At 37.0% G+C, this 27,315-nt stretch overlaps 1 protein-coding gene across 1 annotated transcript in view; it reads right to left on the bottom strand.

Annotated features, from left to right (window-relative positions):
- Window positions 1-27,315, bottom strand: part of ENTHD1 (ENTH domain containing 1) — a 101,162-nt gene that overhangs the window by 37,079 nt on the left and 36,768 nt on the right. Inside the window, exons 3-4 of the mRNA XM_055327816.1 lie at window positions 25,407-25,525; window positions 11,147-11,267 (exon numbers count right to left, since the gene is read on the bottom strand). Coding sequence (XP_055183791.1) covers window positions 11,147-11,267; window positions 25,407-25,525 — 240 coding nt within the window. The remainder of the gene's footprint in view (window positions 1-11,146; window positions 11,268-25,406; window positions 25,526-27,315) is intronic.

Below are 27,315 nucleotides of genomic sequence, written 5' to 3'. Positions count from 1 at the left end.
ATAAATAAATAAATAAATAAAACCTTTTTTAAAAAGTGTCCTGGTCTGGACAATAAACTACATGGTCACCTTTATTGATATGACTTTTTTTTACCTTTCTGGCTCTATCTGGTAACTCTCCTGCCATCCACTCAATCCTAAGCCCCTGTTACATTTCCATCAGTTGCTCAAACCTGCCAAGCTCCTTCTTCCCCCACATCCCTGGTCTCCTACACAGTGTTCACTCTGCCCCAGACATTCTTTTCTCCTCACTTGGTCTGGCTCCTTCTGGGTAGCAGGCAAAATAGTGTAGTAAACTCTTCTTCAAACTGTGGGCTGTGACCCATTAGTGGGGTGTGAGATCAAATTGTGGGTCACAGCCAATATTTTTTTAAAAAGTAAAACTGTGGGGCACCTGGGTGGTCGGTTAAGTGTCTTTTCATCTCAGCTCAGGTCTTGTCTCCGGATCATGTGTTTGAGCCCCACATTGGGCTCCATGCTGGTTGTGGATCCTACTTAAAAACAACAACAAAAACCTGTCTAGAAAAAAATAGAATACATCAGAGTACACTGCCAAAACTCTTGTTTTGTGAAACTACTGTTGCAGGTGTGTGTGAGTCCATGTGTCCTGGGTCATGGCAGGAAAGGCATTTCTGACTTGAGCACAATCAAAAGATTTGAAACACATTGGTATAGGCACTGAGATCAGACTATTTTGTTCTAAATCCTGACTCTGCCACTTCCAGCTCTGTGTCCTTGGGTGAGTTATTGAAACTCTCTCTGTGTGTTTTCTTCATCTATCTCACAGGATTGGTATGAAGATTACCTGAATTAAAATGCTTGAAAGTATACTCAGCACACAGAATATAAGAATTGGCCATTTTACCTATCCTTCATGTTCCAGTATGGGCAATGCTTTTCCTTAACACCTGAAGTCAGGGATAGGTGCCCTCCTGGGTGCTTCCCTGTCCTCTCTCTATCCTCTTACCTTGCTTATTGGATTATACTTGGTCCCTGTGTTGGGAGCTACATAAAGGCAGGAATCTTGTATATCACTGAAGATCAAGCAGTTAGCACCATGGCTGGCATAGAGTAGGTATTCGGAAATTTTTTGTAGTACAAATAATTTACTCATTTTTGGAAAAAGATATACATCCATTTGTTTCCTTCAGATACAGTCTACTTGGGACTTATATATCTGAGATGTCAGTCATTTGGATGAAAAACCTGTCATCTTACCTCAGATTAAGTTTGGTTCTCCTAATTTGGAATGTTGGAGGGCTTATGAGACATTTTTATAATACACACGCTCATTAGTAATAGAGAGAAAGATATAGGCTGGATGGTTTCTTGACCTAAAACTCATAAATAATTCAAAAGTCAGAGATCTCTTCATATTTCTTTTAATCATCACAATGATGAAAAAATTGGGCCACTGTGTGACAAATAAAAGGTGGCATCTTTAAATGTAGTTACATCCTGCCAGCCTAATTATTTAATTGACTTCTACTGCAAATGATTGTGGTTTTGTTCTATTCATTCATTTCAATGGAAGCCTTTAATAGTTTCATTTATGTCTTTTTTTCATGTTTGAATCATGTTTTCCTATATTTTTGAAGTAAAAAAGAGGGAACAATTAAGTTAAAAAAGGTTTTAATTGGATTTCTTAATATCAACCATATAATACACAGTTGCTATGTTGATAACCTCTCAAATTTCTATAGTCAGTTCTGTAATTCAAAGCATGCTTTGTAATGCTCTGATGATTGATATAAAGACTCTTTGGGAGAAATGTGAAAGCATATAGCAACTGCCCTCAAAACGGAAGACACTAGTACAATGCACCCAATTCATGAGCAACATTTAAAAACAGTAAAACAGTGTGCAACTGCTTGAAAAACTTTGTATATACCTAGAAGTGGCAAAGAGCAGAGCCCAGACTCAGTGCTCTGCTAATGGCAGATTCACTATGATACCTGTAGGTGGTCTGGGGAACTCCCGTTACCAGACTAGACTCTTATTAAATCAAATAGATGCATGCTTCAGATGATGATTAGTGCTACTAAAGAAACAGAGTGGGGACCAGCACAGGGAGGGCCAATGGTGGTGGTGGTGTGTCAATTTTTAATAAAATGTTCAGGAAAACTGCCCTAGACTCTAACATTTCAACAGGACCAGAAAAAAAGGGGAGAGAGAGAGAGAGTGCCAGAGAGTGAGACAGCACTGTGTACAGGACTCAGAAAAGGCCTTCAGAACAAAAGGCACTTCTTTGGCACCCTGGAAAGGAAGCTTCAAGAATCCATATGATGGACTGCTGGGAGGGATCTACTATGTACAACATGCTCAGCCACCTTCTAATTGTCCTGCAGAATACTTCCTTCACCAAAGCATTCAAAATGTACTGTGACAGGCACCAGCATCACTGAAGCACTTTTTCATGGTTGTCATCTGTAGGTTGGTGGTGACCCCAGGGATGACACAGAGGTGACAAGACTGGTGACAAAGAAATACGCGGATGGATCTCTTAGGATGTACATGCAAAGTATTTGTCCCATAGAAACGCCAGCCATGGGACATTCCCTGTGGAAGAGGCTCTCAAAAAGTGAGTGGGCAAGACACTCTGTTTACTGGCCACATCATCCTCTTTCCCTGGTCACTCCAGAGGCTGTCCAATAGGCTTTGGCCATGTGGCAGGGATGGAGGCTATGCATGGGCTCCCTGACATGAACTGCTCCTGGCTATCCAACTGGTGAACGCCGCAGCTGTCAAGAGTAAAGGTTACTGCTACATCCGTAGCACGATACTATTTTCCAGGGAAAATAACCAGTTACCTGGTGTCAGCTTCATTGTATTGGATCTCTCCATTACAAAGGAAGCAGTGCTTTGCCTTCATAGTGACACACATATTCTGGGTGCAGATTTGCCTTCTCTGCCTGCAGCCCTTCAGGCAGCACCATGAGTGAACTTAAAGAATGCCTTATCTATTTTGGCATCATCTCACAAACAATTCTACTCAAACTAGAATATTTAAAAAGAGCAAATGCTTTCCAACTCTTTTAACGAGTCTAGCAAATTTTCAATACTGAAACATGACAAAAAGAATATTAGAAAAGATAATCCCAGTTAACTTCACTCATAGATGTAGAAGCAAAATTCCTAGACAAAGCATCAGCAAATCAAACCCAGCAACATATCCGTAAGATAATATACCATGGCCAGATTGAGTATATTCCATGAATTCAAGGTTGTTTTAATATTTGGAAATCAACTACTTTAAAAATTAATAGCTGAAAGGAGAAAAACCTATAACCATTCACACAGGTGCTAAAAATGGAGAAAATTCAACATATATTCATGAGAAAACTGTTAATAAATTAGGAATGGATATCTGCAAAATACCTACAGCAAACCCATCCTAATGGCAAAATGTTGAAAGAATTCTCTTAAAATACAGAGCAAGTATAGGAAGCCCATGATCACACTCTCATTCAACAATGAATGGTTCTACCTAGCATGGTGAGGTAAGAAAACAATACAAAGGATACAGTTTATAAATGAAGAAACAAGTTTGCCATCATTCACAGATGATATGCTGTGAAAAACCCAGAAGAATCTATAGGTAAATTAGAAAAATGGGTTAGAGTTATTTAAGCAAGGTTGCTGGCTACAAAATCAATATACAAAAATTAATTTTACCATCAACAGTTAGAAAGTGCAACTTATAAAATATCTTTTACAGTAGCAACAGAAATACATAAAGTACCTAGTACATAACCCTGATAAAAGATATAGGAGACCTGTATGGAAAAAAAGCTATAAAATATATTAAAGGAGACTTAAATGAATGAAATGATGTGATGCTGTAAAGATACTACTGCTCCAAATTGATTTAAAGATGTGAGACAGTAGGGACCTTAGGAACAAGTCCCTCAGGACCTGGGACACTCTATGCTGGCTACTATTACTTTTTTGCCTAGCAAAGCACCAGCCAGGGTGTAAGCCTAGACTGGTTCAAATTAGTCCAAGATGCAATGGCCAACAAATTAGACTTTTCACCAACTTTCCCCCTCATTATAATGCTAAAAATCACACCCAGTGGTAGGGACTTAACATGCAACTAAAAACATACAGGGTACAAAGAAGCTTGTTCTGTCAACCAGGACTGCGTGCCCAATTCCCTGTACTGTCTCACCCTTACTAGATGTCATTCCTCGTCCTTCTGAGATCCTTTCAAACTTCTTAGCTATTGTTTGGGTCTGGCTCCTTTGTCATGGCTGTGTCTTCCATCAGCTGCAGCTGTTGCCCCAATTAAGCCTTGACTGTCTGTGCCTTTAAATTTTGGGTTCAGCCTCTTTTCTACCGTTGCTGGATCCAAGGACCTGGTCTGGTAACAGATTGGAAGTGCCAAACAAAACTAATAGGTTTTTTTTTTTTTTCAAAGACCTTGACATGCTTTTATGTGGGAAAGTAAGGGACCAAAAAGAGACAAAAACACTCCTGATGAGGAAAAAGACATCAAGAATTATTACAAAGATAGGGTAATTAAAATTATTTGTTGGTGCGGGCATAGTCACATAACTTCTGGAACAGAAGAGAGCCCAGAAACAAATCCATACATATGGGTAAACTTGCTTTGGAATATAAATAGCATCGCAGCTCAGTGGAGAATAAAGCAAACTTTTCAATAAATGATGCTGGAGCAGCTGGTTATCCATTTAGCAGCAAAACTGGATTCCTGCTTCAACCACACATAAAAACCAGTTCCACTGGTATTAAAATTTTAATTGTGTAAAGCAAAACTAGGAAAATTTTAGCCTTGATAGAAGTAGGCTATATGGTCTTGAGACAAGAAAAAAAAATCTTAAAAAATAACAAGATACAAAAAGTACAACCCATAAAGAATAAAATCCTACCTTATTAAAATTGAGACTATCTCTTATTCAAAAGATTCCTTACAAAGTGAAAAGACAAGTCCCAAACTGGGACTAAAAAAATGAAATGTTTAGCTTCCAGAATAGATGAAGAATTCCTACAAATCAATTAAGAAAAAAACCAAATCAAATAGAAAAATGGCCAAAAGACATGAACAGACATTTTACAAATGAGGTAACATGAATGAACCATACAAATATGAAAATATGCTCCATCTCATAATTTTAAAAATCCCACTTTAGTACAAATATTGTACTAATTCTCACTCAATATTATTGGCAATTTCTTTTTCCAAAAACGACAATATGTAGGGTTGGTGAGGACATGGGGACAACTAAAACTCTGGAACACAATTCCGCATTATCTAGTAAATTTGAAGATGCTCATACTGAATGATCAGCAATTTCACTTCTAAAGATATGTCCTAGAGTAACTCTTGTCCATAAGAAGCAGGAGGCTTATATAAGTATGTTCCCAAACTTTTCACAATACAAAAAAACTTGACATGGTACTGATGATAGTAGAGCAGAGTAGATACATTCTAATATACCACATCTACTTTATCTATTCATTTATCAATAGACCCTTTGGTTGCTTCCATATCTTGAACATTGCAGATAATACTGCAGTAAACATAGGGATGCAATTGTCTTTTTGAATTACTATTTTTGTTTTCTTTGGGTGGATACCAGTAGTGGAATTACTGGATCATATGGCATTTCTATTTTTAATTTTTTGAGGAACCTCCATATTGATTTCTACAGTGGCTGCACCAATTTACATTCCCCCCCAACAGTGCACAGGGGTTCCTTTTACTCCACATCCTTGCCAACACTTGTTATTTCGTGTCTTTTTTATTCTAGCCATTGTGACAGGTGTGAAGTGATAGCTCATTGTGAGTTTGATTTGCATTTCCCTGATGATTACCGATGTTGATCATCTTTTCATGTGTCTGTTGGCCATCTGGATGCCTTCTTTTGAAAGACCCCCAAAAAGACAAATACCATATGATTTAACTCATATGTGTAATCTAAGAAATGAAACAAAGGAGCAAACAAAAAACAGAGAGACAAACAAAAAAACAGACTTTTAAATACAGAGAACTGGTGGTTGCCAGAGGGGAGGTGAGTAGGGGGATGGAATAGATAAAGGGGATTAAGAGGTACAAATCTCTAGTTATAAAATAAACGTCATGGAGTGGAAAAGTACAGCACAGGAAATACAGTCAATAAGATTGTAATAATGCTTTCTGGTAACAGATGGGGACTATACTTATCCTGGTGAGCATTCCTGAGTAGTGTACAGAATTGTTGGATCATTATCTTATACACCTGAAACTTATATAACACTGTATATTAATTATACTTCAATATAAAATAAATTTACAAAAACAAAAGCTCTGAAGGGAAATAAAAATACTATAAACTACATAAAACTTCTATAAAAACAACAAAACAAAAACCTATAAAGAAATCTGAAAGACAATTCATAGCCTAGAAGATGATATTTGCAACATAAGCAACAGAAAAGGATTAGTAACTGTGAAAATTAGTAATGGGGACCTTCACTAAAATGAAGTCTGAAGGTTTCCTCAGGGGAGCTCTTGCCCTACCATTCTAGTCAATTGCAGATGCAACACGAAGAGACCTTGACCTTGCATATGCATACTACACATACATTTTGGTGAAGGAAGAGACACTTTCTTGATTCTCTTCCCCTCCCAACAACAGCTCAGTCAATGAGAAGCCACCATACTTGGAACTTTCAAATGATTCCAGTGGACTTTTAGCCTATAACGGCCTTCCCAACTATCCCTTTTCTCCTTAAAAAAGTGTACCTTTCCTTTGTTCCTCGAACTCACCTAGGTTTTGCCACCACTTGTTTGTCCTGGATTGAAATTCTTTTATTCCCAAATAGCCCCATTTTTGCTGGTGAAATAACAGGCAGTTTTTATTCTTAAGGTTAACAAAATATATAAAAATGTTACAAAATCATTTAATTTAAATAAACACAACACACAATCCAAAAGAAAAACAGACTAAGGATATAAGCAGGCAATGCACAGAAGAAGAAATAAAAATACCCAGTTAATACATGGAAATATGCAAATTATACCTACCATGCAATGCAACCTTTTCCAAAGTGATAAAAATGTAAGACTTGAAAAATATCAAGTGCCAGTGAGGGTATGAGTGAATAAGTACTCATAAACTGCAAGACGATGTAAATTGGTATTGATATTTTGAAGGGCTATTTGGCAAAATGAAAATGGGCATATGTTATGACCCAGGGATTCTATTTCTAGGAATCCACCCTAAAGAAACACTCACATATATGCACAGAGCTATTCACTGAGCACCATTTGTAATAGTGAAAAATATAAAAACACTGTCTATTAGCAGGGAAATAAACTATAATATCCAGGCAATGTAGGAGTTAAAAAAATATATGGTAAATCTCTAAATACTGACTGAATACACTGAAGGCTCACCAAGTGATACTGCTTTAAAAAGTTTCAGAAAAAGAGGGATCCCTGGGTGGCGCAGCGGTTTGGCGCCTGCCTTTGGCCCAGGGCACGATCCTGGGGACCCGGGATCGAGTCCCACGTCGGGCTCCTGGTGCGTGGAGCCTGCTTCTCCCTCTGCCTGTGTCTCTGCCTCTTTCTCTCTCTGTGTGTGACTATCATAAATAAATAAAAAAAAAAAAATTAAAAAAAAAAAAAGTTTCAGAAAAAGAAAAAAAGAAAAAGTTTCAGAAAAATACAGAACAACATTCTAAAGCAAAATTAAGTCAGTTCTACAAACTTTTAAGGATACACGTACAGATGTATATGCACAGAGAAAGACCTGGAGAGTAATTAACAAATTGATAATAACAGTTAACTCTGGTGAGGGAACTGTGTTGGAGTAAGGGACAGTCAAGGAGGATTTTGACTCTATATTGCTTGAATTTTAAAAATAAGAGTATATTGGGATCCCTGGGTGGCGCAGCGGTTTAGCGCCTGCCTCTGGCCCAGGGCGCGATCCTGGAGACCCGGGATCGAATCCTACGTTGGGCTCCCGGTTCATGGAGCCTGCTTCTCCCTCTGCCTATGTCTCTGCCTGCCTGTCTCTCTCTCTCTCTCTCTCTCTCTCTGACTATCATAAATAAATAAAAATTTTAAAAAAAACTTAAAAAAATAAGAGTATATTCACTTATTACTTATATAATTACAAATAAATCAAACTTATAAAATGGTACACAACTATAAATTTGAATCTAAGGTTTTAGGCAAAGTCCGATGGGAACATAGTGAAAGGAAAAACTGGTATGTAGAAAAGATTTTATAGCAGTTGTGACATTTGAGCCAGGCCTCCCTGTTTGAATAGGATTTTGTCAAGCATCCATAATTTGATGGAGGACTGTGGCAGATTGTGTTTTCCAAAGATGCCTGTACTAACACACACACCATCCCTTATGCTTTTCTTTCAATATGACATTGACACTTGTCCATAGATGGGTGGGGGTCTACATTCCCTCCCCTCGAACTTGGGCAAGATTTTGTGATTGCTTTGATGAACTGAATGGGAAGGAAGTATCACAGCATGATTTTTGAGATCATTCAGCTTCTGCTTGGTCCTTTCTTTTACAGGATGCTCATCCTTGGAATCCAGCCACCATGCGGTGAGAAAGCCCAAACTAGCCCATGTGGAGAGACCACACTAAGAGGCTCATGTGGAGAGAAACTGAGGCCCCCAGCTGATAGTGGGCACCAACTACCAGACATATAAGTGAACGAACCTTCAGATGATTCCCGAGCCTTCAGATGATTCCCGTTCCCAGCCTTTGTGTCCTCGGGCTGAGGCCCAAACATACGTCATGGGGCAGAGATAAGTCATCCCCACTGTGCCCTGTCCTAATTCCTGACCCAGAGAATCCATGAACAGAATAAATGGTTATTTTATGCCACAAAGTTTTAGAGCAATGTGTTACACAGCCAAAGTAACTGGAACAAAGACTTTCTAAGGAGAAGAAATTATACAGGTAATAGAATGTTGTAGAGCATTGTGAACACTGGCAGTATTGGGTGACGAGGTCACAAAGGTTGGCTGGGATCAGGCCATGAAAAGTCTCATATGACAGTATAAAAAAATTAGACATACCATTGGCAGTGGAAAACTGTGGAAAATTTTTAAGCTGGGAAGTGAAATGCTTAGGGCTGCACTTTAGCAAGATATCTTTGAGATTGGTGTGAAGGAAAGATGGGGCAGGGGGCGGGAGGAAGACTCAAAAATAGGAAAAACTCCTTCAATTAAGATGAGTTCCAACCAAGTAACATGTTTTGTGACTTTTTTCCTCATAAGGCCTGCCTCTTAGGCTCATTTATATTCCATTTCACTTGTATTATAAAGTTGGCAGGGGAAACTTATTTCCACACAAAAACACACACATGGATGTTTGCAGCAACTTTATTTATAATTGCCAAAACTTAGACACAACCAAGATGTTCTTCAGCAGGTGAATGGATAAATACCCTAGTAGATCCTAGCAGATTCAGCACTACAAAGAGATGGACTATCAAACCATGAAAAGACACAGAGGAGCTTTAAATGCATGTTACTGAATAAAAGAAGTCAGTCAGAAAAGGCTACCTCCTGTATGATTCCAACAATATGACTTTCTGGAAAAGGCAAAACTATGGAGACAGTTAAAATATCAGTGGTTGCCAGGGGTTAGGAGGAAGGGAGGGATGGCAGGCAGAGTACAGAAGTTTTGTAGGCAGTGAAATACTCTGTATGATACTATAGTGGTAGATACATGTCTTTATGACACTTGTCAAAACCCACAGAACATACAACATCAAGAGTGAACGCTAATGTAAACTATGGTCTTTGGGTGATAATAAAGCGTTAATGTAGGTTTGCGAATGGCAACAAATATGAGATGTTGGTAGGGGGGGAGGTTCTGCTTGTTTGGGGGCAGGGGCATACAGGGAAATCTCTGTACCTTCCACTCAATTTTACTCTGAACCTAAAACTGCTTTAAAAAGATGAAGTCTATTTTAAAAATGTTGGAGGGGGTATATGAGGGGATATTAGATCACAAAAAACGTTTTCCTTACCATTCTTCTTTCAAGCTTCTGGATCTGGATCAGTTTACATAAAGTGTATTCTAAGAATACAGAGCAAGCTGTCTTAAAAATGGTAACCACTTATAACTAATTATCCATGTGAGTAATACCATCCTTGTACTCCAAATATCACCATAACCCACAACTTCGTGTTCCGTGTTTATTGAAATATCCTCCTCATAATTCTCATGACTAGCTTTATAAGAAAATTATATAAACGTGAACCTGTAAAATAAATCTATTCTAATCAACTACAGTTTTTATATTTTGGATATTGGGGATCTATATATGGAGAAAATCACAGCGCGTGGCCCAAAGATGAGGGAGAAGATGAAACTCAGAACATAAGGAGCCACCTCTGCAGTGAGGGAAAGGATGCTTGGATGAATATAAAAGCAAAGATAAATGAGGGGATGAACGATACTAATGAGAATGTTTCATTCTCATCTTGGCAGAGGGTCTTGAGTCCTATTTTTTGAGAAAAGCAAGAGGAAGAATGTATTAAAAATTGAGAGTTCCTGAAGAATAGAGACAGTATGAAGTGGCTCCACCGTGAATCAATCAGAAACTGAGTAGCAGCAGAGCCCAGTTTGAATTTGATAATGTAATTCACTGGAGGCCAGTTTGTATCATTTTATACTGTACCTTCTCTAACACTAATTATTCAAGAGGTGATTAGCCAATTTGTGGGATGCTATGCATCTTGTTTTTCACATTTTCATCTAATGCTTGCTTATGAAAAATGTCATAATTTAAACTTTATCAAAGAGAAGTTAATAGAAATGAAAAAAATGAACCCTAATTTTTCTGCATTTTAAACCATTCACAAGAGATTTGAGGTTTGCAGTTAATAATTTTCGAAACAATGAAAAAAAAAGCAAAATAAAGGGGAAAAAAACATTGAAACAAATGGTAAAATAAGATTACAGGATCATGTGTGGGTTGAATTCATCCATGTTGGTCCCATCCCTAATTATCAAAGTTAAATTAAAACCACTGCTGCCATATTTCACAAAATAAAATCTGATGAAAAGCAATTCCTGCCCAATGTTTCTTATTCATGTTTCTGAGTAACCTTCACAACTCCTAAATGTCATCAATGAAATTCTAAAGAATTGAATTTACCTGCATCCCAGAGGTTACAAACGTCTGCTGGCCCTTCTGATGATATAGTTGATGAGATAATGGAAGGAGGGACTGTCGGCAAAAGTGGCTTTGGGTCATCCTCATAAAATAACATCAGGTCCTTAAAGAAAACAGGAGAGCACACGAAGTTTGAAAAAAAAATTAATCCTACTGCTTCAATTTGTTAAAGTAGATGGACAATTTATTGAGACACAATGTGTCTATATATGCTAACATAAACACATTTTAACTGAAAGAACTCAAATGTAAGTTAGCTATACACTAGTACATGATGGTTTTCTACCCTTCCTCACTCCCTGATGAAGACAGCTGGTGCAGGTAAGCAATGATTCTGTTTGAGGCATTAACTGTCTCTATCACCCTTTGAGCATCCTTAGAGCATACAATCTCAGAAGCCAATTTTTCTGTTTTACTGGTTATAATAAAGCTACCTGTGTATATCTTTTATTCATATTTTAAAACTTTAACTTTTTATCATGGAGTAAAAAAAAATAGATGATAATCCAATCATGTAGGTTAAACAACAAATCAATGCATGGCCAGTCTTGTTTCATTTATATCCTATTACTCTTCATCTGTTTTACTGTGAAGTAAATCCTAGCTATATCACTTATTTTGGTGTATCTCTCTACATGACAAAAATTCTTTAATATAATAATTATTATTTTACGCCTAGAAACTTTACAACTCCTTAATGTCATTACAAATCTATCTTTCCAATTTCTCCTAAGTGCCATAAATAGGTTTTTCTGTAGCTTACAAGAGGATTCAAATAAAGTCTCCACAGTGGGATGGGTTGACATGTCTTATATCCCCCATGAAGAGAGATTTGTTCTGCAGTATTTATTTAAGGTGTAATTAACATAGAGTACATTAACCTCAAGTGCAGAGCTCAATAAGTTTTAACATGATGTGTATACCTATGTAGCCACTTTTCTGTCACTCCAGAAAGTTCCCTCAAGCTCTTTTCCAGTTGATACCATTCCTTCACCACCAGTACACAGTATTCTTCCTTCCACCATAAATCAATAAGATTGCCTGTTCTTGAGCTTCCTATGAATGTAAACATATACTACGTAGGCTTTTTTTTTTATTTTTAATTTATTTATTTATTTATGATAGTCAGAGAGAGAGAGAGAGAGAGAGAGAGAGAGAGAGGCAGAGACACAGGCAGAGGGAGAAGCAGGCTTCACGCACCGGGAGCCTGATGTGGGATTCGATCCCGGGTCTCCAGGATCGCGCCCTGGGCCAAAGGCAGGCGCCAAACCGCTGCGCCACCCAGGGATCCCACTACGTAGGCTTTTGTATCTGATTCCCATTGTTTAACATGTTTGTGAGATTCATCCATATTTTGAGTGTAATCAGATACTTTTTTTTTATAAGAAGTATTCCAGGGATCCCTGGGTGGCGCAGCGGTTTGGCGCCTGCCTTTGGCCAAAGGCGCGATCCTGGGGACCCAGGATCGAGTCCCACATCGGGCTCCCGGTGCATGGAGCCTGCTTCTCCCTCTGCCTATGTCTCTGCGTCTCTCTCTCTCTCTCTCTCTCTGTGACTATCATAAATAAATAAAAAAAATTAAAAAAAAAGAAGTATTCCATTGTATGAACATGCCACAATTTGTTTATCCATTCTCCTCCAATATGGACATTTGGATTGTTTCCAAATTTCAGTTACTATGATATGAATAAGGTTACTATGAACATTCTTATAGAAATCTTTTCATTTGTCCATATTTGTTCATTACTCCTGGATATTTATACAGAAGTAGATCGGCTAGGTCGTAGCATAGGTTAACTTTTTTTTTAATTTTTTTTAATTTTTATTTATTTATGATAGTCACACACACAGAGAGAGAGAGAGAGGCAGAGACACAGGCAGAGAGAGAGGCAGGCTCCATGCACCGGGAGCCTGACGTGGGACTCGATCCCGGGCCTCCAGGATCGCGCCCTGGGCCAAAGGCAGGCGCCAAACCGCTGCGCCACCCAGGGATCCCGCATAGGTTAACTTTTAACTTTATTGAAATTGCCAAACCATTTCCAAGCAATTTTCCACTTTTCATAATTCAACTTTTATTTTGAAACCATTGTAGATTCACAATCAGTTGTAAGAAATAATACAGAGTGATCCTGTATATCCTTTACCTAGTTTTTCCTAAAGGTAACATCTTAAAAATTGTAGTACAATATTATCCAGGATATTGACATTGATAATGTCAAAATAGAGAACATTTCCATCATAATAAAGATCCTTTCTGATACTTTATTGCCATAGCCTGCCCCCCACAACTACTAATCTGTTCTCCATTTCTATAATTCTGACATTTGAAGAATGTTACATAAATGGAATCATACAGGATGTAACCTTTTGGAATTGGCTTTTTTCCCCTGGCATAATTCCCAGGGATTCATCCAAGTTATTTCATGTATTAATAATGGTTCCTTTTTATTGCTGATTGCTGCGTAGTATCCATGGTATAAACGTATCACATTTTGTTTAATGTGTCAAAGGAAATCGGGATGGTTTCCAGATTTTGGTTATTATAAATAAAGCTGCTGTGAACACTGTGAATAAAAAACCTCACAGGAAAAAAATAAAAAAAATAAAAAAATAAAAAACCTTACAGGTTTTTGTATGAAAATAAATTTTCATATCACTGGGATAGATGCCTAAGAATTCAATTTCTGGGTTGTATGGTAGTTGCATGTTTAGTTTTATAAAAGACACTGCCAAACTATTTTCCAGAGTAGCCCTACACTTTTACATTTCCACTAATAATATTTGAGTGATCCAATTTCTCCACACATTTGCCAGCATTTGGTGTTGTCATTATTTTTTATTTTAGCCATTTTGATATTTCATTACTTGTTTAAATTACATATTCATAATAGGTAACGATGTTGAACATCTTTTCATGTGCTTATTTGCCTTCTCCATTTGCTGAAGAGATTGTTCTTGTCATCTGTCCATTTTCTAATTGGGTGGCTTGGTTTTTAACTGTTAGGTTTTGAGATTTTTTTTTTTTTTAATTTTTAAAAGGAGGTTCCACACCCAATGTGGGGCTTAAACTCATGAATTTGAGATGAAGACTCACCTGTTCTACCAACTGAACCAGTTAGGAACACTGAGAATTCTTTAGTTTTTTATTTTTTATGCTCTAGGTATTAGTCCTTCGCTGGATATGTGGGTTACAAATATTTTCTCCTAGGCTGTAACTTGTTTTTATACCCTTGTGTGAGGATGTCTAACTTTTATTTTTCTTTTAGGGATCATGTTTTTGGGCAGCCTTAGATTATGAAGATTTTTATCCAGTATTTTTAAAAAGTTTTATAGTTTTACATTTAAGTCCATGATCCACTTGAATTCCTACATGAGATTTAAAGTTCATGGTTTTGCCTGTGAATGTCCAATTGCTTTAATATCATTTGTTGAAAAGATTATCCTTCCTCCATTGAATTCCTTTTGTTCCTCTGTTAAAAGCCAATTTGCCATATATGTGTGGGTCTATTTCTTGGTTCTCTATCCTGTTCTACTGACCTAAATATCTATCTCTCCACCAGTATCACACTCTCTTGAGTAAGTAGCTATGCAGTAGGCTTAATATCAAGCAGAGTTATCAGTTCCACTTTATTCTTTTTCAAGATGGTCTTAGCTATTTTAGGACCTGTGCCTTTCCATATAAACTTTATAAGCTTATTATCTCTGTATCAAAAAGAAAACTGCTAGAATTTTGATAGGAATTGCATTCAACATATAAGTAATTGGGAGCATCTTTACTATGATAAGTCTTTCAATCCATGAACATGGTATGTTTGGGTGGTCTTTAAGTTCTTTCATCAGTATTTTATCATTAATTTTATGTATTTTATAATTTTCAGCACACTGATTCTATACATATTTTGTTGCCTAAAGATTTCATTCTGGAGCAGTAACTGCAAATTGCATGTGTCTTAATTTCAGTTTCCACATGTTTACTACTAGTATATAAAAATGCAACTCATTTATGAATGTTGATCTTAATATCCTACAACTCTGCTGAATTCGCTTGCTGGTTCTATGAGGTTTGTTTTTTCCTAAGATTTATTTATTTATTTTAGAGAGATAGAGCACACACATGCAGGGGAAGGAGTGGAGGGAGAGGGAGAGAGAATCTGAGGCAGACTGTGTGCTGAGTGCAGAGCTCTACATGGGGCTCAATCCCATGACCACAAGATCATGACCTGAGCCAAAACCAAGAGTCAGACACTCAACTGACTCAGCCACACAGCTACTTGAGGTTGGTTTGTTTTTGTCATCTCTTTGAGATTTTCTATGCAAACAATTTGTTAATAAGGACAATTTTATTTTCTTCTCTACATTTTACATACCTTTTCTTATTGCAGTGGCTAGAACTTCCAGTGCTATTCTGAATAAGTCCTGGCCTTGTTCCTGAACTTGAAAGTATTCACTGTGAAAAATGATGCTATTATCGTTTTGTGTAGATAAAATCTTTATCAGTTTAAGGAAATTCCATATGTCTAGTTGTTGAGTTTTAAACAGAAATAGGTTTGAATTTTGTTAATAAATGCTTTTCTGCATCAATTGACAAAATCCTATGATTTCTCTTCTTTAATTTATTGATATGATGAATTGCACTGATTGGCCCTCAAATGTTGAATTACACTTAGATTAAATTTTACTTGGACCTGGTATGTAACTTTTTAAATACATTGCTGGATTCAACTGGATAATTTTTTGAGGATTTTTTCATCTAATTTCATGAGAGCTAATGGTCTGTGGTTTTTATTTTGTACTGTCTTTTTTTTTTTTTTTTTGAGGTTGGTAGCAAATAATACTTGCTTCGTAAGATGAACTGGGAACTATTCCCTCCCATTTTTTGAAAGACATTTGTGTGAAAATAGTGTCAATTCTTATTTAAACATTTGATAGAATTCTTCAGTAAAACCATCTGGGCCTAGAGATTTATTTTTCAGGGATTTATATTACAAATTCCTTTTAAAAAATGGTTATAGAACTATTCAGGTTCTTTTTCATCTTCTTTGAATTTTGGTAGTTTGCACTGAGAATTTGTTCTATTTCTTCTAAATTGTCAAATTATGAGCATAAAGTCATTGGCAGTAATTCTTTACTGTCCTTTTATATCTACAGGAACTGCAGTAATATCCCATTTCATCTTGATATTGGTGATTTGGGTCTTCTTTCTTTGTCAGTCATGCTAGAGGTTTGTAAGTTTTGTATTTTTCAAAGAATTAGCTTTTTGTGTCATTCATTTTCTCTGTTAACAGTTTTCTTGCTTTCAATTTCATTAATTTCTGTTCTTTATTATTTTCTTTCTTCTGTTTCATGTAGGTTTATTTTGCTTTTCTTAGTTTTTGTTAAAAGAAACTTAGATTATTGATTTTATACCTTTCCTCTTTCTAATTTAATCACTTAGTGCTATAAATTTCCCTCTCATCACTATTTCACCTGTGTCTCATGTATTTTGATATGTTGTGCTCCCTTCTCATTCAGTTCTATGTATTGTAAATTTTTCTCTGAGACTTCCCCTTTGACCTATGAATAATTTAGAAGTTTGTTTATTTTCCCCAAAAATTTCAAGTAAGATTTCTCATGAGTTTATACTGATATAATCTCAATCCAATTCAGGTCTATTAGGTGATGATAATCTCTTCCATCTTACATTCATATCTCCTTTCCCCCATGTTGAGAATCCTAGTTCTCAAGGATACCAAAGATGATACAAATAGGAGTATCACACAATTATTCATTTGATTCATTCCACATTATACTCACAATAATCTCAGGTCAAAAATACCAATGTCTTAGAATAAAAATACCAACTGAATGTAGGAACATTTGTTTAATTTTATGTTACGTTTTAAAGGATTGTTTTATTTAGTATAATCTTGTTTTATGATAATGCAAAAATATTTCCAGGATTCCAATGACAAATCTAAGAAGTCTAGCTTCTATTTCTCCTTTCCACCTTATTCCCCTCTCCCTTTATGAGTAACCTTTTCTTTCCTTTTTTTAAATATTACAGCTAATCTTTAAAATGGCACATCTTTAATATAAACAAATGGAAAATCCGGGAATAGACCTAAGCATAAATGGGAATTTATTATGTGATAGAAGCCACAATTTAAGTCAATGGAAAAAGATGGATTGTTCAACAAATGACATTGAGACAATTGATTATCATTTGTAAAAATACAATTTAAAAGGTGGATCTTTACCACTCTCCATTCATCAAATAAATTCTTCATGGATAACACTTAAATATATTTTAAAAATTAAAGCATTAAAGAGGTAGGGTAGTTTTTTACAAAATTAAACATATGTTTATCATAAAACCTGGTAATTACACTCCTTGGTATTTACATAAAGGAGCTGAAAATTTATGTCCACACAGAAACCTGCACACAATTGTTCACAGTAACTTTATTCATAATTTCCATAAGTTGGAAGCAATAAGATGTCTTTCAGGATGTGAATGGGTTAATGAACTTTATATCCAGACAATGGCATATTATTCAACATTAAAAAGAAATGAGCTATCAAGCCTTAAAGAGACATAGAGGAATCTTAAAGGTATACTAAATGAAAGAAGCAGTTCAAAAAGGCTACATAATGTATGATTCCAACCATATGACTTTTTGGAAAAGGTAAAACTAAGGAGACAGTAAAAGGATCAGTGGTTGCCAGGGGTTATTAGCAGGAGGAACGAATAGATGGAGCACAGAGGATTTTAGTACAATGAAACTATTCTCTGTGATGCTATAACTAGATATAGAACAGTATACATTTGTCAAAATCTATAAAATACACAACATCAAGAGTGAATCCTAATGTAAACTATGGTCTTTGGATAGTAATGAGTGTTGATTTAGGTTTAATGATTATAACAAATGTATCACTCTGGTGTGGTTGTTATTGTGAGGAAGGTCATACGGGGGCAGAGGCAGGTGGGGGTATTCATGGGGTATATGTAAAGTCTCCTACTTCCCACTCCTGCTTGAGTCTAAAACTGATCTAAAAAATAGCTTGTTAAGATTTAAAAAAAACAAAAACAAAAACCAGGGCAGGGTACCTGGGTGGTGCAGTCAGTTAAGCGTTCAACTCTTGGTGTTAAGCATTTGACTTTTGGTTTTGGCTCAGAATCTGACCTTGGGATCTTGAGACCGAGCCCCACCTCAGGCTCCATGCTCAGCGCAGAGTCTTCCTGGGACTCCCTCACCTTCTCTCTGTGCCCCTTTCTCCCCCACTCTCTCTCTCCAAAATAAATAAATAAATATTTTTAAAAATAAATAAATACAAATCCAGGGTGATATTTATTAAAGTCTTAGACTACAGAGGTCTATTTTTTTTTTAGTATTTAATTTATTTATTCATGAGAGATACACACAGAGAGGGAGAGACATAGGCAGAGACAGAAGCAGGCTCCTTGTGTGGAGCCTGATGTGGGACTCAATCCCAAGACCCTAGGATCATGACCTGAGCCAAAGGCAGGCGCTCAACCACTGAGCCACCCAGGTGCCCTATGAAAGGTCTTTCTAAAAATGACTTAAAACCAGGATCCCTGGGTGGCGCAGCGGTTTGGCGCCTGCCTTTGGCCCAGGGCGCGATCTGGAGACTCTGGATCGAATCCCACGTTGGGCTCCTGGTGCATGGAGCCTGCTTCTCCCTCTGCCTGTGTCTCTGCCTCTCTCTCTCTCTCTGTGTGTGTGTGACTATCATAAAATAAATAAAAATTAAAAAAAATGACTTAAAACCTAGAGGCCATAACAGAAAAGCAAGTTTGACTACTTTTTAATAAAAATTGAAGACTTAAGACTGTGATATTGTGATTTATAATAAATATATATTTGGTCTTTGTCCATGGTTCCTGGCACAGAGCTCATAAACTCTTGTAATTTCCTCAGTGTAAGAGCAATAGGAGCATCTTTTATTCTAATATTTGGTCTTTGACCCCCATTCCTGACCAGAGCTCCTAAATCTGTTGGAATTTTCAGGGAGATCAGAGTGTCTTTTGTTCTGTGAAGTGACTCTTGATGAGTGCCTAGATAGCTTCAGGATGGGGACTAGTCACCAGAATGACCAAACCATGATTAGAAGCCTGGAACTTTCAACCTCATACCCCATCCTCCTGGAAGGACAGAAGATATTGGAGATGGAGTAAATGATCAATCATACCTACGTGATGAAGCCACCATAAAGATCCCAATGCTTGGGGTTCAATGAGCTTAGTTGGTGAATACATGTACTGAATGCCAGGAGGATAACACAATTCAACTTCATGGGGACAGAAACTCTTGCACTTGGGAAACTTTTAGGCCTCAGACTGTATATTTCATCTGGCAATTCATCTGCATTCTTCATCATATCCTTTGTTATATAATAAACCAGTAACTCTAAGTAAATATTTCCAAGAGTTCTGTAAGCTGTTCTAGCAAATGATCAAACCCAAGGAAGGAGTGATGGGAACTCCAATTTATAGTGGTAGGTCAGAAGTACAGGCAGCAACTCCGGACTTGCAACTGGCATCTGATGTGGAAGGTCGGGGAAGGGGAAGCTTTGTGGACTGAGCATTTAGCCTGTGAAATCTGATGCTATCTTCAGGTAGACAGTGTCAGAATTGAGATAAATGGCAGGACACCCAGCTGGTGTAGCAGAGAATAGCTTGGTGTGTGGAAAGCCCACATCTCTGGTGTCAGAAATGAAGTGTGACAGCAGAGTGTGAGATGAAAAAAAGAAACAAAGGAAGAGCGGTGTGTTTTCTCTTCACAAAAGGCAAAAAAAGAAAAGCCATAAATAAAGTCAAAAATCAAATGAAAAAAATTGAAAATGAAAGACAAGATAAAGAAACAGTCAATGGGCTAATCATTTAATAGCCAAATAGCTCATAGAAACTGGTAAGAAAAAGATGAGAAACCAAGCAAAAAAAGTGAGCAAAGGACATGAATAGAGTTAATAATAAAAAAAGAAACACAAATTCCCAATAAATGCATGAAAAGCTATTCCAATCTTACCTATAATTACCATGGAACAAAGTAAAACAAACTTTTCCCACTTCGCAGACTGGCAAAAACGTACAAGTTTGATAATATTCAGTATTTGCGAAGATGGGGGGATATGCTTTTGGTGGACATAAATTTGTGTAACTTTTGGGAGGACAATATCAGAGTATTTTTCAAAACTAAAAATAAATACAATCTTTTGGTGATTGCACTTCCAGGACAGCATCATATAAAATATGTATAAGAGCCATTATTACAATGTTGCTTTTAAAAGATAAAAACATAAAAATATTCCTAAATGATTGCTAACAGGGGATGGCGAAATAAAGATTCATTTTATACATCTAGGGATCCCTGGGCAGCTCAGCAGTTTAGTGCCTTTGGCCCAGGGCATGATCCTAGAGTCCTGAGATCAAGTCCCACATCAGGCTCTCTGCATGGAGCCTGCTTCTCCCTCTACCTATGTCTCTGCCTCTCTCTTTGTGTGTCTCTCATGAATAAATAAATAAAATCTTTAAAAAAATTTTTTTAAAGATTCATTTATGCATCAAGACTACAGCACAGCTATACGTACTGATAGAGAAAGATATCCATAATCTATAGTTTAGCGAAAAAAGATTTGGGACAATATACATTAAATAATTGTGTTTATACATAAAAAGATTTACAAGGGCAGCCCCGGTGGCGCAGCGGTTTAGCGCCGCCTGCAGCCCAGGGCGTGATCCTGGAGACCCTGGATCAAGTCCCACATCAGGCTCTCTGTATGATGCCTGCTTCTCCCTCTGCCTGTGTCTCTGCCTCTCTCTGTCTCTGTCTCTATGAATAAATAAAATCTTAAAAAAAAAGATTTACAAGACGTATTGCTTAGTTCAAAGCATGCTGCATAGCAGTATATACTGAACAAATCCATTTAGATAAAAGAAATGCATGGACACAGAAAATTTCACTCTCAAATTTCTAAGAACCTAGTTAGTAATGGATGCTTCCAAGGAAAGGAACAGAAGGTATATAGGTAAGTAAGCAGAAACTTTGTTTTTTATTCTTTACCCTTTCATATTGTTTAAACTTTTTCCAGTAAGTATCTTCCAACTTAAAAAGAATAAAAGTACAAACATGAAAATAAAAAAGAACTGTTAAGCATAAAGTAATGACACAGAAAAGAAGTAAGGGGATGATGGATTAGCATGATTAGAATAGGTATAATTTCCATTTCTCTAACAGCTTTGATGAGTTCAAATTTTTGCAAATATAATAAATGATATGCTAATAAGCCCGAGGATAAAAACTGTTTACTCTTCATTTAGCAAAATAATAAACAGAGGCAGTAGGAAATAAACACTTATCTTCTATCACTAGCAATTTAGCAACTCACAACGAGATTGAAGGCTTTGGTCAGCTTTAATTTTGTGTGAACCAATTCACAGCATCCCTATCTGTTGCTATAGAAACAACTGTGACCAAAAAAATCATAACCCTTATTGTTGAATCTCCTTAAACAGGAAAAGAGGAAGGTCTTTTGAGGTGGTCAAAGCTACATATAATTTTATTAATTAGCAAATTTAATAATAAAGATTCTGTACAGTACTCAGAAAACATATCCGTATCTAAGTATCATACATTTACAGGCTTTCCTTGGTTTTGAAAGTACCACCAGCAAGCACTGTTCTGCTCTTGAAAGCCCTATTCTGTTCAGAATTTTATTTACTGCTTTTAGATCATTCTTTCATTTGTAGAAAGAGAATAAAGAGATTTCTATTTAAAGTTTTTAAAAGATATTTTTAAGCACCCTTCATCTGCCTAAGCAATCAACAGTATCACTTCTTTCTTTCTCATTCTGTATTAAGAACATGAGAATTTTAATGTAGATGTAATACATTTGGCAACAACAATTAGATTTCACTATTCAGCTTGGTAGGTGTTGTCTTCTGTCACAAAAGCAGATTTCTGAAGAGGACATATTGGGTTGCATCAAACGTTCCTGACAGTAATAAGAGGAGATGTTTGTCAATAGAATGATGGAATAGTGTCATGATATCGTAATGTATTGAAGAAGGAAAATCCAGCTTTAAACTTGTTTTGAAAGAAGGGCATCATTTTTTTACTAACTGATATAAGATGTTGAGTGTAAATCAGTTACAGTGGGTTCCTCTCAAGTAAGAAAAAACAATAATAATGAGAATTTGAAGACTGATACAAAAAAGCTAGGTGGCATTTTATGCCTTTGTTAAGTTCTAAAGCATGTAAGATGATTCAAGTCTATTTTCTTCCTTAGAAGCCAGCAGCAGCAAATAAAAATGATCTCAAATTTAAAAATAATTTTGACTTAATGTCATTATCTTTTAAATAATCTACATAATTTCAGTCTGTGGGCTATTATGCAATTAAGGAACAGTGACATTTTAATTTCATGTACTTTTCTAAGTTGCTATAAAATCAGGTAAATCCATACCTAACTGGGTTGGAGGGTGTGGTGGAAAGTGTTGGGAACAGAAGGTCAATAAATAATTCCAGCCACTCTCATAGGAACAGTGGTGGTGGCAGGGAACATTAAACAAGCCCTCCGAGCAGGAGGCCAAACAAACCTCTTTTATAAGAAGGAAGAGAAGGAAGTTAATGTCTACTATTCAATCATTTATTCATTAACAAAAATGTGGCAAATTAAGATTCAGTAGTGAATAAGACTAAAATGGTCTCTACTCTCAAGGAGCTTTCCTTCTAGAAGGAGAAACACATGTAAGACAGAAAGCAAATGAACAAATGAGAAAACTGCGTATAGCTGAGTGGAACAGATTTCCAGTCAAGATGGGTCTATAAGTTCACAATTTGGGGATATCTTCCTTCCTTACACAGAACCACGAAAGAGAAAATACAATTGTGAAAATTAAAGACAGAGGTCATGCTCAGAAACAAGATGAAAGCATGAAGAATAGAAACATAATAGTATCCAGAACATACAAAGAACTCTCAGAACTCAATGGTAGAGGCGCCTGGGTGGCTCAGCCGGTTAAGCATCTGCCTTTGGTTCTGATCATGATCTGGGGGTCCTGAGATCAAGCCTCATGCCAGGCTGCCTCCTCAGTGAGGAGCCTGCTTCTCCCTCTTCTTCTGCTCCTCCCTCCAGCTCATGCTCTCTCTCAAATAAATAAATAAATCTTAAAAGCAAACAAACAAACCTTCAGTGGTAATACACAGTCCAATTAGAAAATAGGCAAAAGGTCTGAACATGTAGTTCACCAAAGAGAGGTTATGATGCTACAAATGAATACATGAAAGGATGCTCATCATTAGCTATTTGGGAAACACAAATTAAAACCACAGTGAGAGACGCCTGGGTGGCTCAATGGTTGAGGATCTGCCTTGGGCTCAGGGCGTGATCCCAGGGTCCCAGGATCGAGTACTGCATCAGGCTCCCTACAGGGAGCCTGCTTCTCCCTCTGCCTGTGTCTCTCCCTCTCTCTGTATATCTCTCATGAATGAATGAATGAATGAATGAATAATCTTAAAAAAATAGAACCACAGTGAGATACTACTACAAACCTATTCGAATAGCTAAAATAAAAATGGTAATGCCAAAGTTAGTGAGGATGCAGAGAAACTGGATCTCTCATTACACTGCTGGTGGGAATGTGAAATGGTACAGGCCTAGAAAACAGTTTGACAATCTCTTACCAAATTTAGTATGCACTTACCACACACCCCAGCAATCACACTCTTAGATAGACATTTATCCCAGAGATAGGAAAACTTCACAACCTGAATGGTTCTCAAGAGTATTATGCTGAGTGAAAAAAAAACAAAAACTCAAACTATCTCAAAAGGTTATGTATTATCTGAATCTGTTCCTAGAAATACATTCTAGAAATAATAAAACTATAGAGATGGAGAAAAGATTAGTGGTTGTCAGGGGATGAGGCGGTTGAGGAAGAGACGGGGTGAATAACAGGACAGACCTCTTGTGTGTGGACGTAACAGTTTTGTATCTTGATTTTGGTGTGGTTACACAAACCTATACTTAGAATAAAACTGCATAGGAACCCTCCTCCACACACACACATAAATGCAGGTTATTTTTTTAAGATTTTATTTATTTATTCATGAGAGACACAGAGACAAGGCAGAAGGAAAAGCAGACACCTTGCAGGAGCCCGATGTGGGACTCAATGTGGGACTCGATTCCCGAACTCCAGGATCAAGCCCTGAACCAAAGGCAGATGCTCAACCACTGAGCCACCCAGATGTCCCTAAATGCAGGTTAAAAAACTGAATACTGAGTGGCAAAAAATTAAAGAGGAAGACAAACCATGAGAGACTCCTTACTCTGGGAAAAAAACAGGGTTGCAGAAGGCGGAGGTTGGCAGGGGGTAACTGGGTGATGGGCATGATGGACGGCCAATGATGAAATGAACACTGAGTGTTACACTGTATGTTGGCAAATTGAATTTAAATAAAATTTTAAAAAATAAAATAAGAGTAAGATTCTAAAAAAAAAAAATAAAACTGAATACTGAATTGAAAATTTAGAAGCTGAATAAGGTCTGTAGTGGGTCAGCAATAACATACTGACAGCCATCTCCTTGTTTCGATAGTGTATTATGATCACAGAAGATGCCAGCAGCTGGGAAGCTGGGTACTCCATACGTGGGACTCTGTACTATTTACTGCAGCTTCCTCCATATCTATCATTATTTCACAATAAAAGGTTTTTTTAGATGAGGAGAGAAAGATGGACTGTTCAGTAAATTAAATACTGTTTACTCACAGGAGTGCAAAGACCATAAGACCCCTATCTTATAGTAAAATTCTAGAGGGCACACAGATTTCATTTAGAAGAAAAAATAAGAGATCTTTATTATAGTAGGATAAAAAAAAATTCTTAAGTAAGATTTTTTAAAAGCAGCAGCTTTATATAACGAACACTTTGATCATTTAGCCTTATTCTTACTTAAAACTGTGTATAACGAAGACAACAGAAACAAATTTGAAAGACAAACAAGCACTGTTTCTCTTAGAACACAGGAAAGCTGGAAAGGACAAGGAAACAAATTCTCCCCTCAGGGCCTCCAGAGAGAAATGCAGCCTGCAGACACCTTGATGTTAACCCAGTGAGACCTATGTCAGGACTTCCAACCTACAAAACTGTAAAATAGCATACTTGTGCTGATTTAAGGCACTGGGCTGGTGGTAATTTGTTACAACGGCAACAGGAAATGGCTACAATGACTTACCTCTGTGGATTTCCAAGAATTAATCTTGACTGGTAGTGTTTCTTGGGACAACATGGTTCCACTAGGCAACTGAATGTCTTGGCACTGCTCTTGTTTCAATCCTGCCTTGGAAGCGTTTTCTGTCAACAACATAAAGCTAAGATTTCACTTTGGCAAAAAAGAGTAATGTTTTCATGTTAGCTCACAATTTTTAAGCTAATTACTTCTGAAAATCCATTTTGTCTGCCACATATACATCATCTGCCAACGGTCATTTTAATATTATGCCTTCATAATAATTGACAAATTCAGGCCGGTTTAAAAAATACAACTAATTCTAGCCTTTTCTCCCACCAACAATTTTATGCTTTATTATTTGAAACATTTTTTTTAAATAAGGTCACACATAGTGTAGAAAATAGAGTTTGAAAATTATCCTTAGCAAAGCAGGAATGACTAGAATTATTCTAATTAATATTTAAAAGAATGTTATTACTGCACTGTACATTTCATGTGTTCACATACATGACACATAGGCTATATGATGAGAAAGCACGTTTAAACAAAATTTAAAGAATCTTGAACAAAAGAAATTGCCAGTGATATTAAAGATATTTTTGCTTGTATGCTTTTACCGAATTTAATGGTTTTGTATCTGCCATTTTCCTTTCTTTTTTTCCCCCTGGGGCAGGCACAGGTCAGAGGGAAAGGGAGAGAGAGAATCCCAAGCAGGCTCCAAACCCAGTGTGGAGCCCATGGTGGGGTTTGATCTCAGGACCCTGAGATCATGACCTGGGCAGAAATAAGTCAGACGCTGAACGGACTGAGCCACCCGGGCCCCCCTCCTTCCTTTTATGATTGTGTAAACGAAGTATTATTGCCAACTACCTCTCAGCATATTGTTGGGAACAATAAGCGTAAGAGAGCTATCTTCAAACTGGTGTTTGTGCACCACTAGGGGTACTTAAAGACTTCCCAAGGGCTAGATGGGCATAGATAGTTTTAAAGGAATCAATGTCCAGACCCACCACTTACATATACATTCTTTCTAAAAAACTCATCTGTCTGGGTACGCGACTGTGTGGAAACATCAGACTAGTTCTTTCTTCCTCCCCTTTCATAATCTATTTCCTCCCACTTTACAAAGAAAGACCCATCCTCTACCCATCTTATGGGTGCATCTTCCTTTATGCTACGAGCATAAGAACCTCTAAATGCCAAACAGTAGTAAAGACTGGTATAGGGGAGCCTCCTTCAATCAAGGCAGGAAAAACCCAAAGTAAAGCTCTAAAATTTGTCCTGTTTTATGCATATTTTTTTAGTGGCAAAGTATGGCATAAGTAACAGGGTATTTTGGTCCATACTGGGATGTCTGGTATCCAGATACACTACAGTATGGAGGAGCAGGATGGTTGACAAGTTTCATTTAATGTCCTGTGCTTTTCATCCTCCAACTTGTCAAAGAATGTATCATTTCTGAGGAAAGTCCCACAAGGGGAAAGAAAGCAAGCACAAACATGGGAGGCAGGGCACCCTGTCTCATCAATGCAACAGACTTACATGACAAGGCTCCATGTCTTAGCCATCTCCCTTAGGAAAAGAATTCAGGAATGTGAGCACAACCACAGTGATGCTAGTTTACATGTTTTTTGAATAAATAAAGTAAGATGTTTTCCGAAAGAAAGTTTAAGTCTGATTTGGCTGACTGTTTGACAATAAGGGCTGGCTCTGCCAACTAGGTAATATGGTCACTATTTTCCAAAAATGGAATGAACCAAATTCTGTACTTTTGAAGAGTTGCTGAAATATATTTAAAGCATATGAAACTATAAAGTAATTATCTCAAAAATATTATATTGACAGGTATACCTCAATATTTTTTCCCCACTTTCTGAGTATATTGGGTTAAAGTGTAACTGGTATAATTAAT

Source organism: Nyctereutes procyonoides, unplaced genomic scaffold (assembly GCF_905146905.1).
Source record: "Nyctereutes procyonoides isolate TBG_1078 unplaced genomic scaffold, NYPRO_anot_genome, whole genome shotgun sequence".
NCBI lineage: Eukaryota > Metazoa > Chordata > Mammalia > Carnivora > Canidae > Nyctereutes > Nyctereutes procyonoides.
The sequence above is the reverse complement of the archived record's forward strand: the minus strand, read 5'-3'. Positions and strand labels throughout refer to the sequence as shown.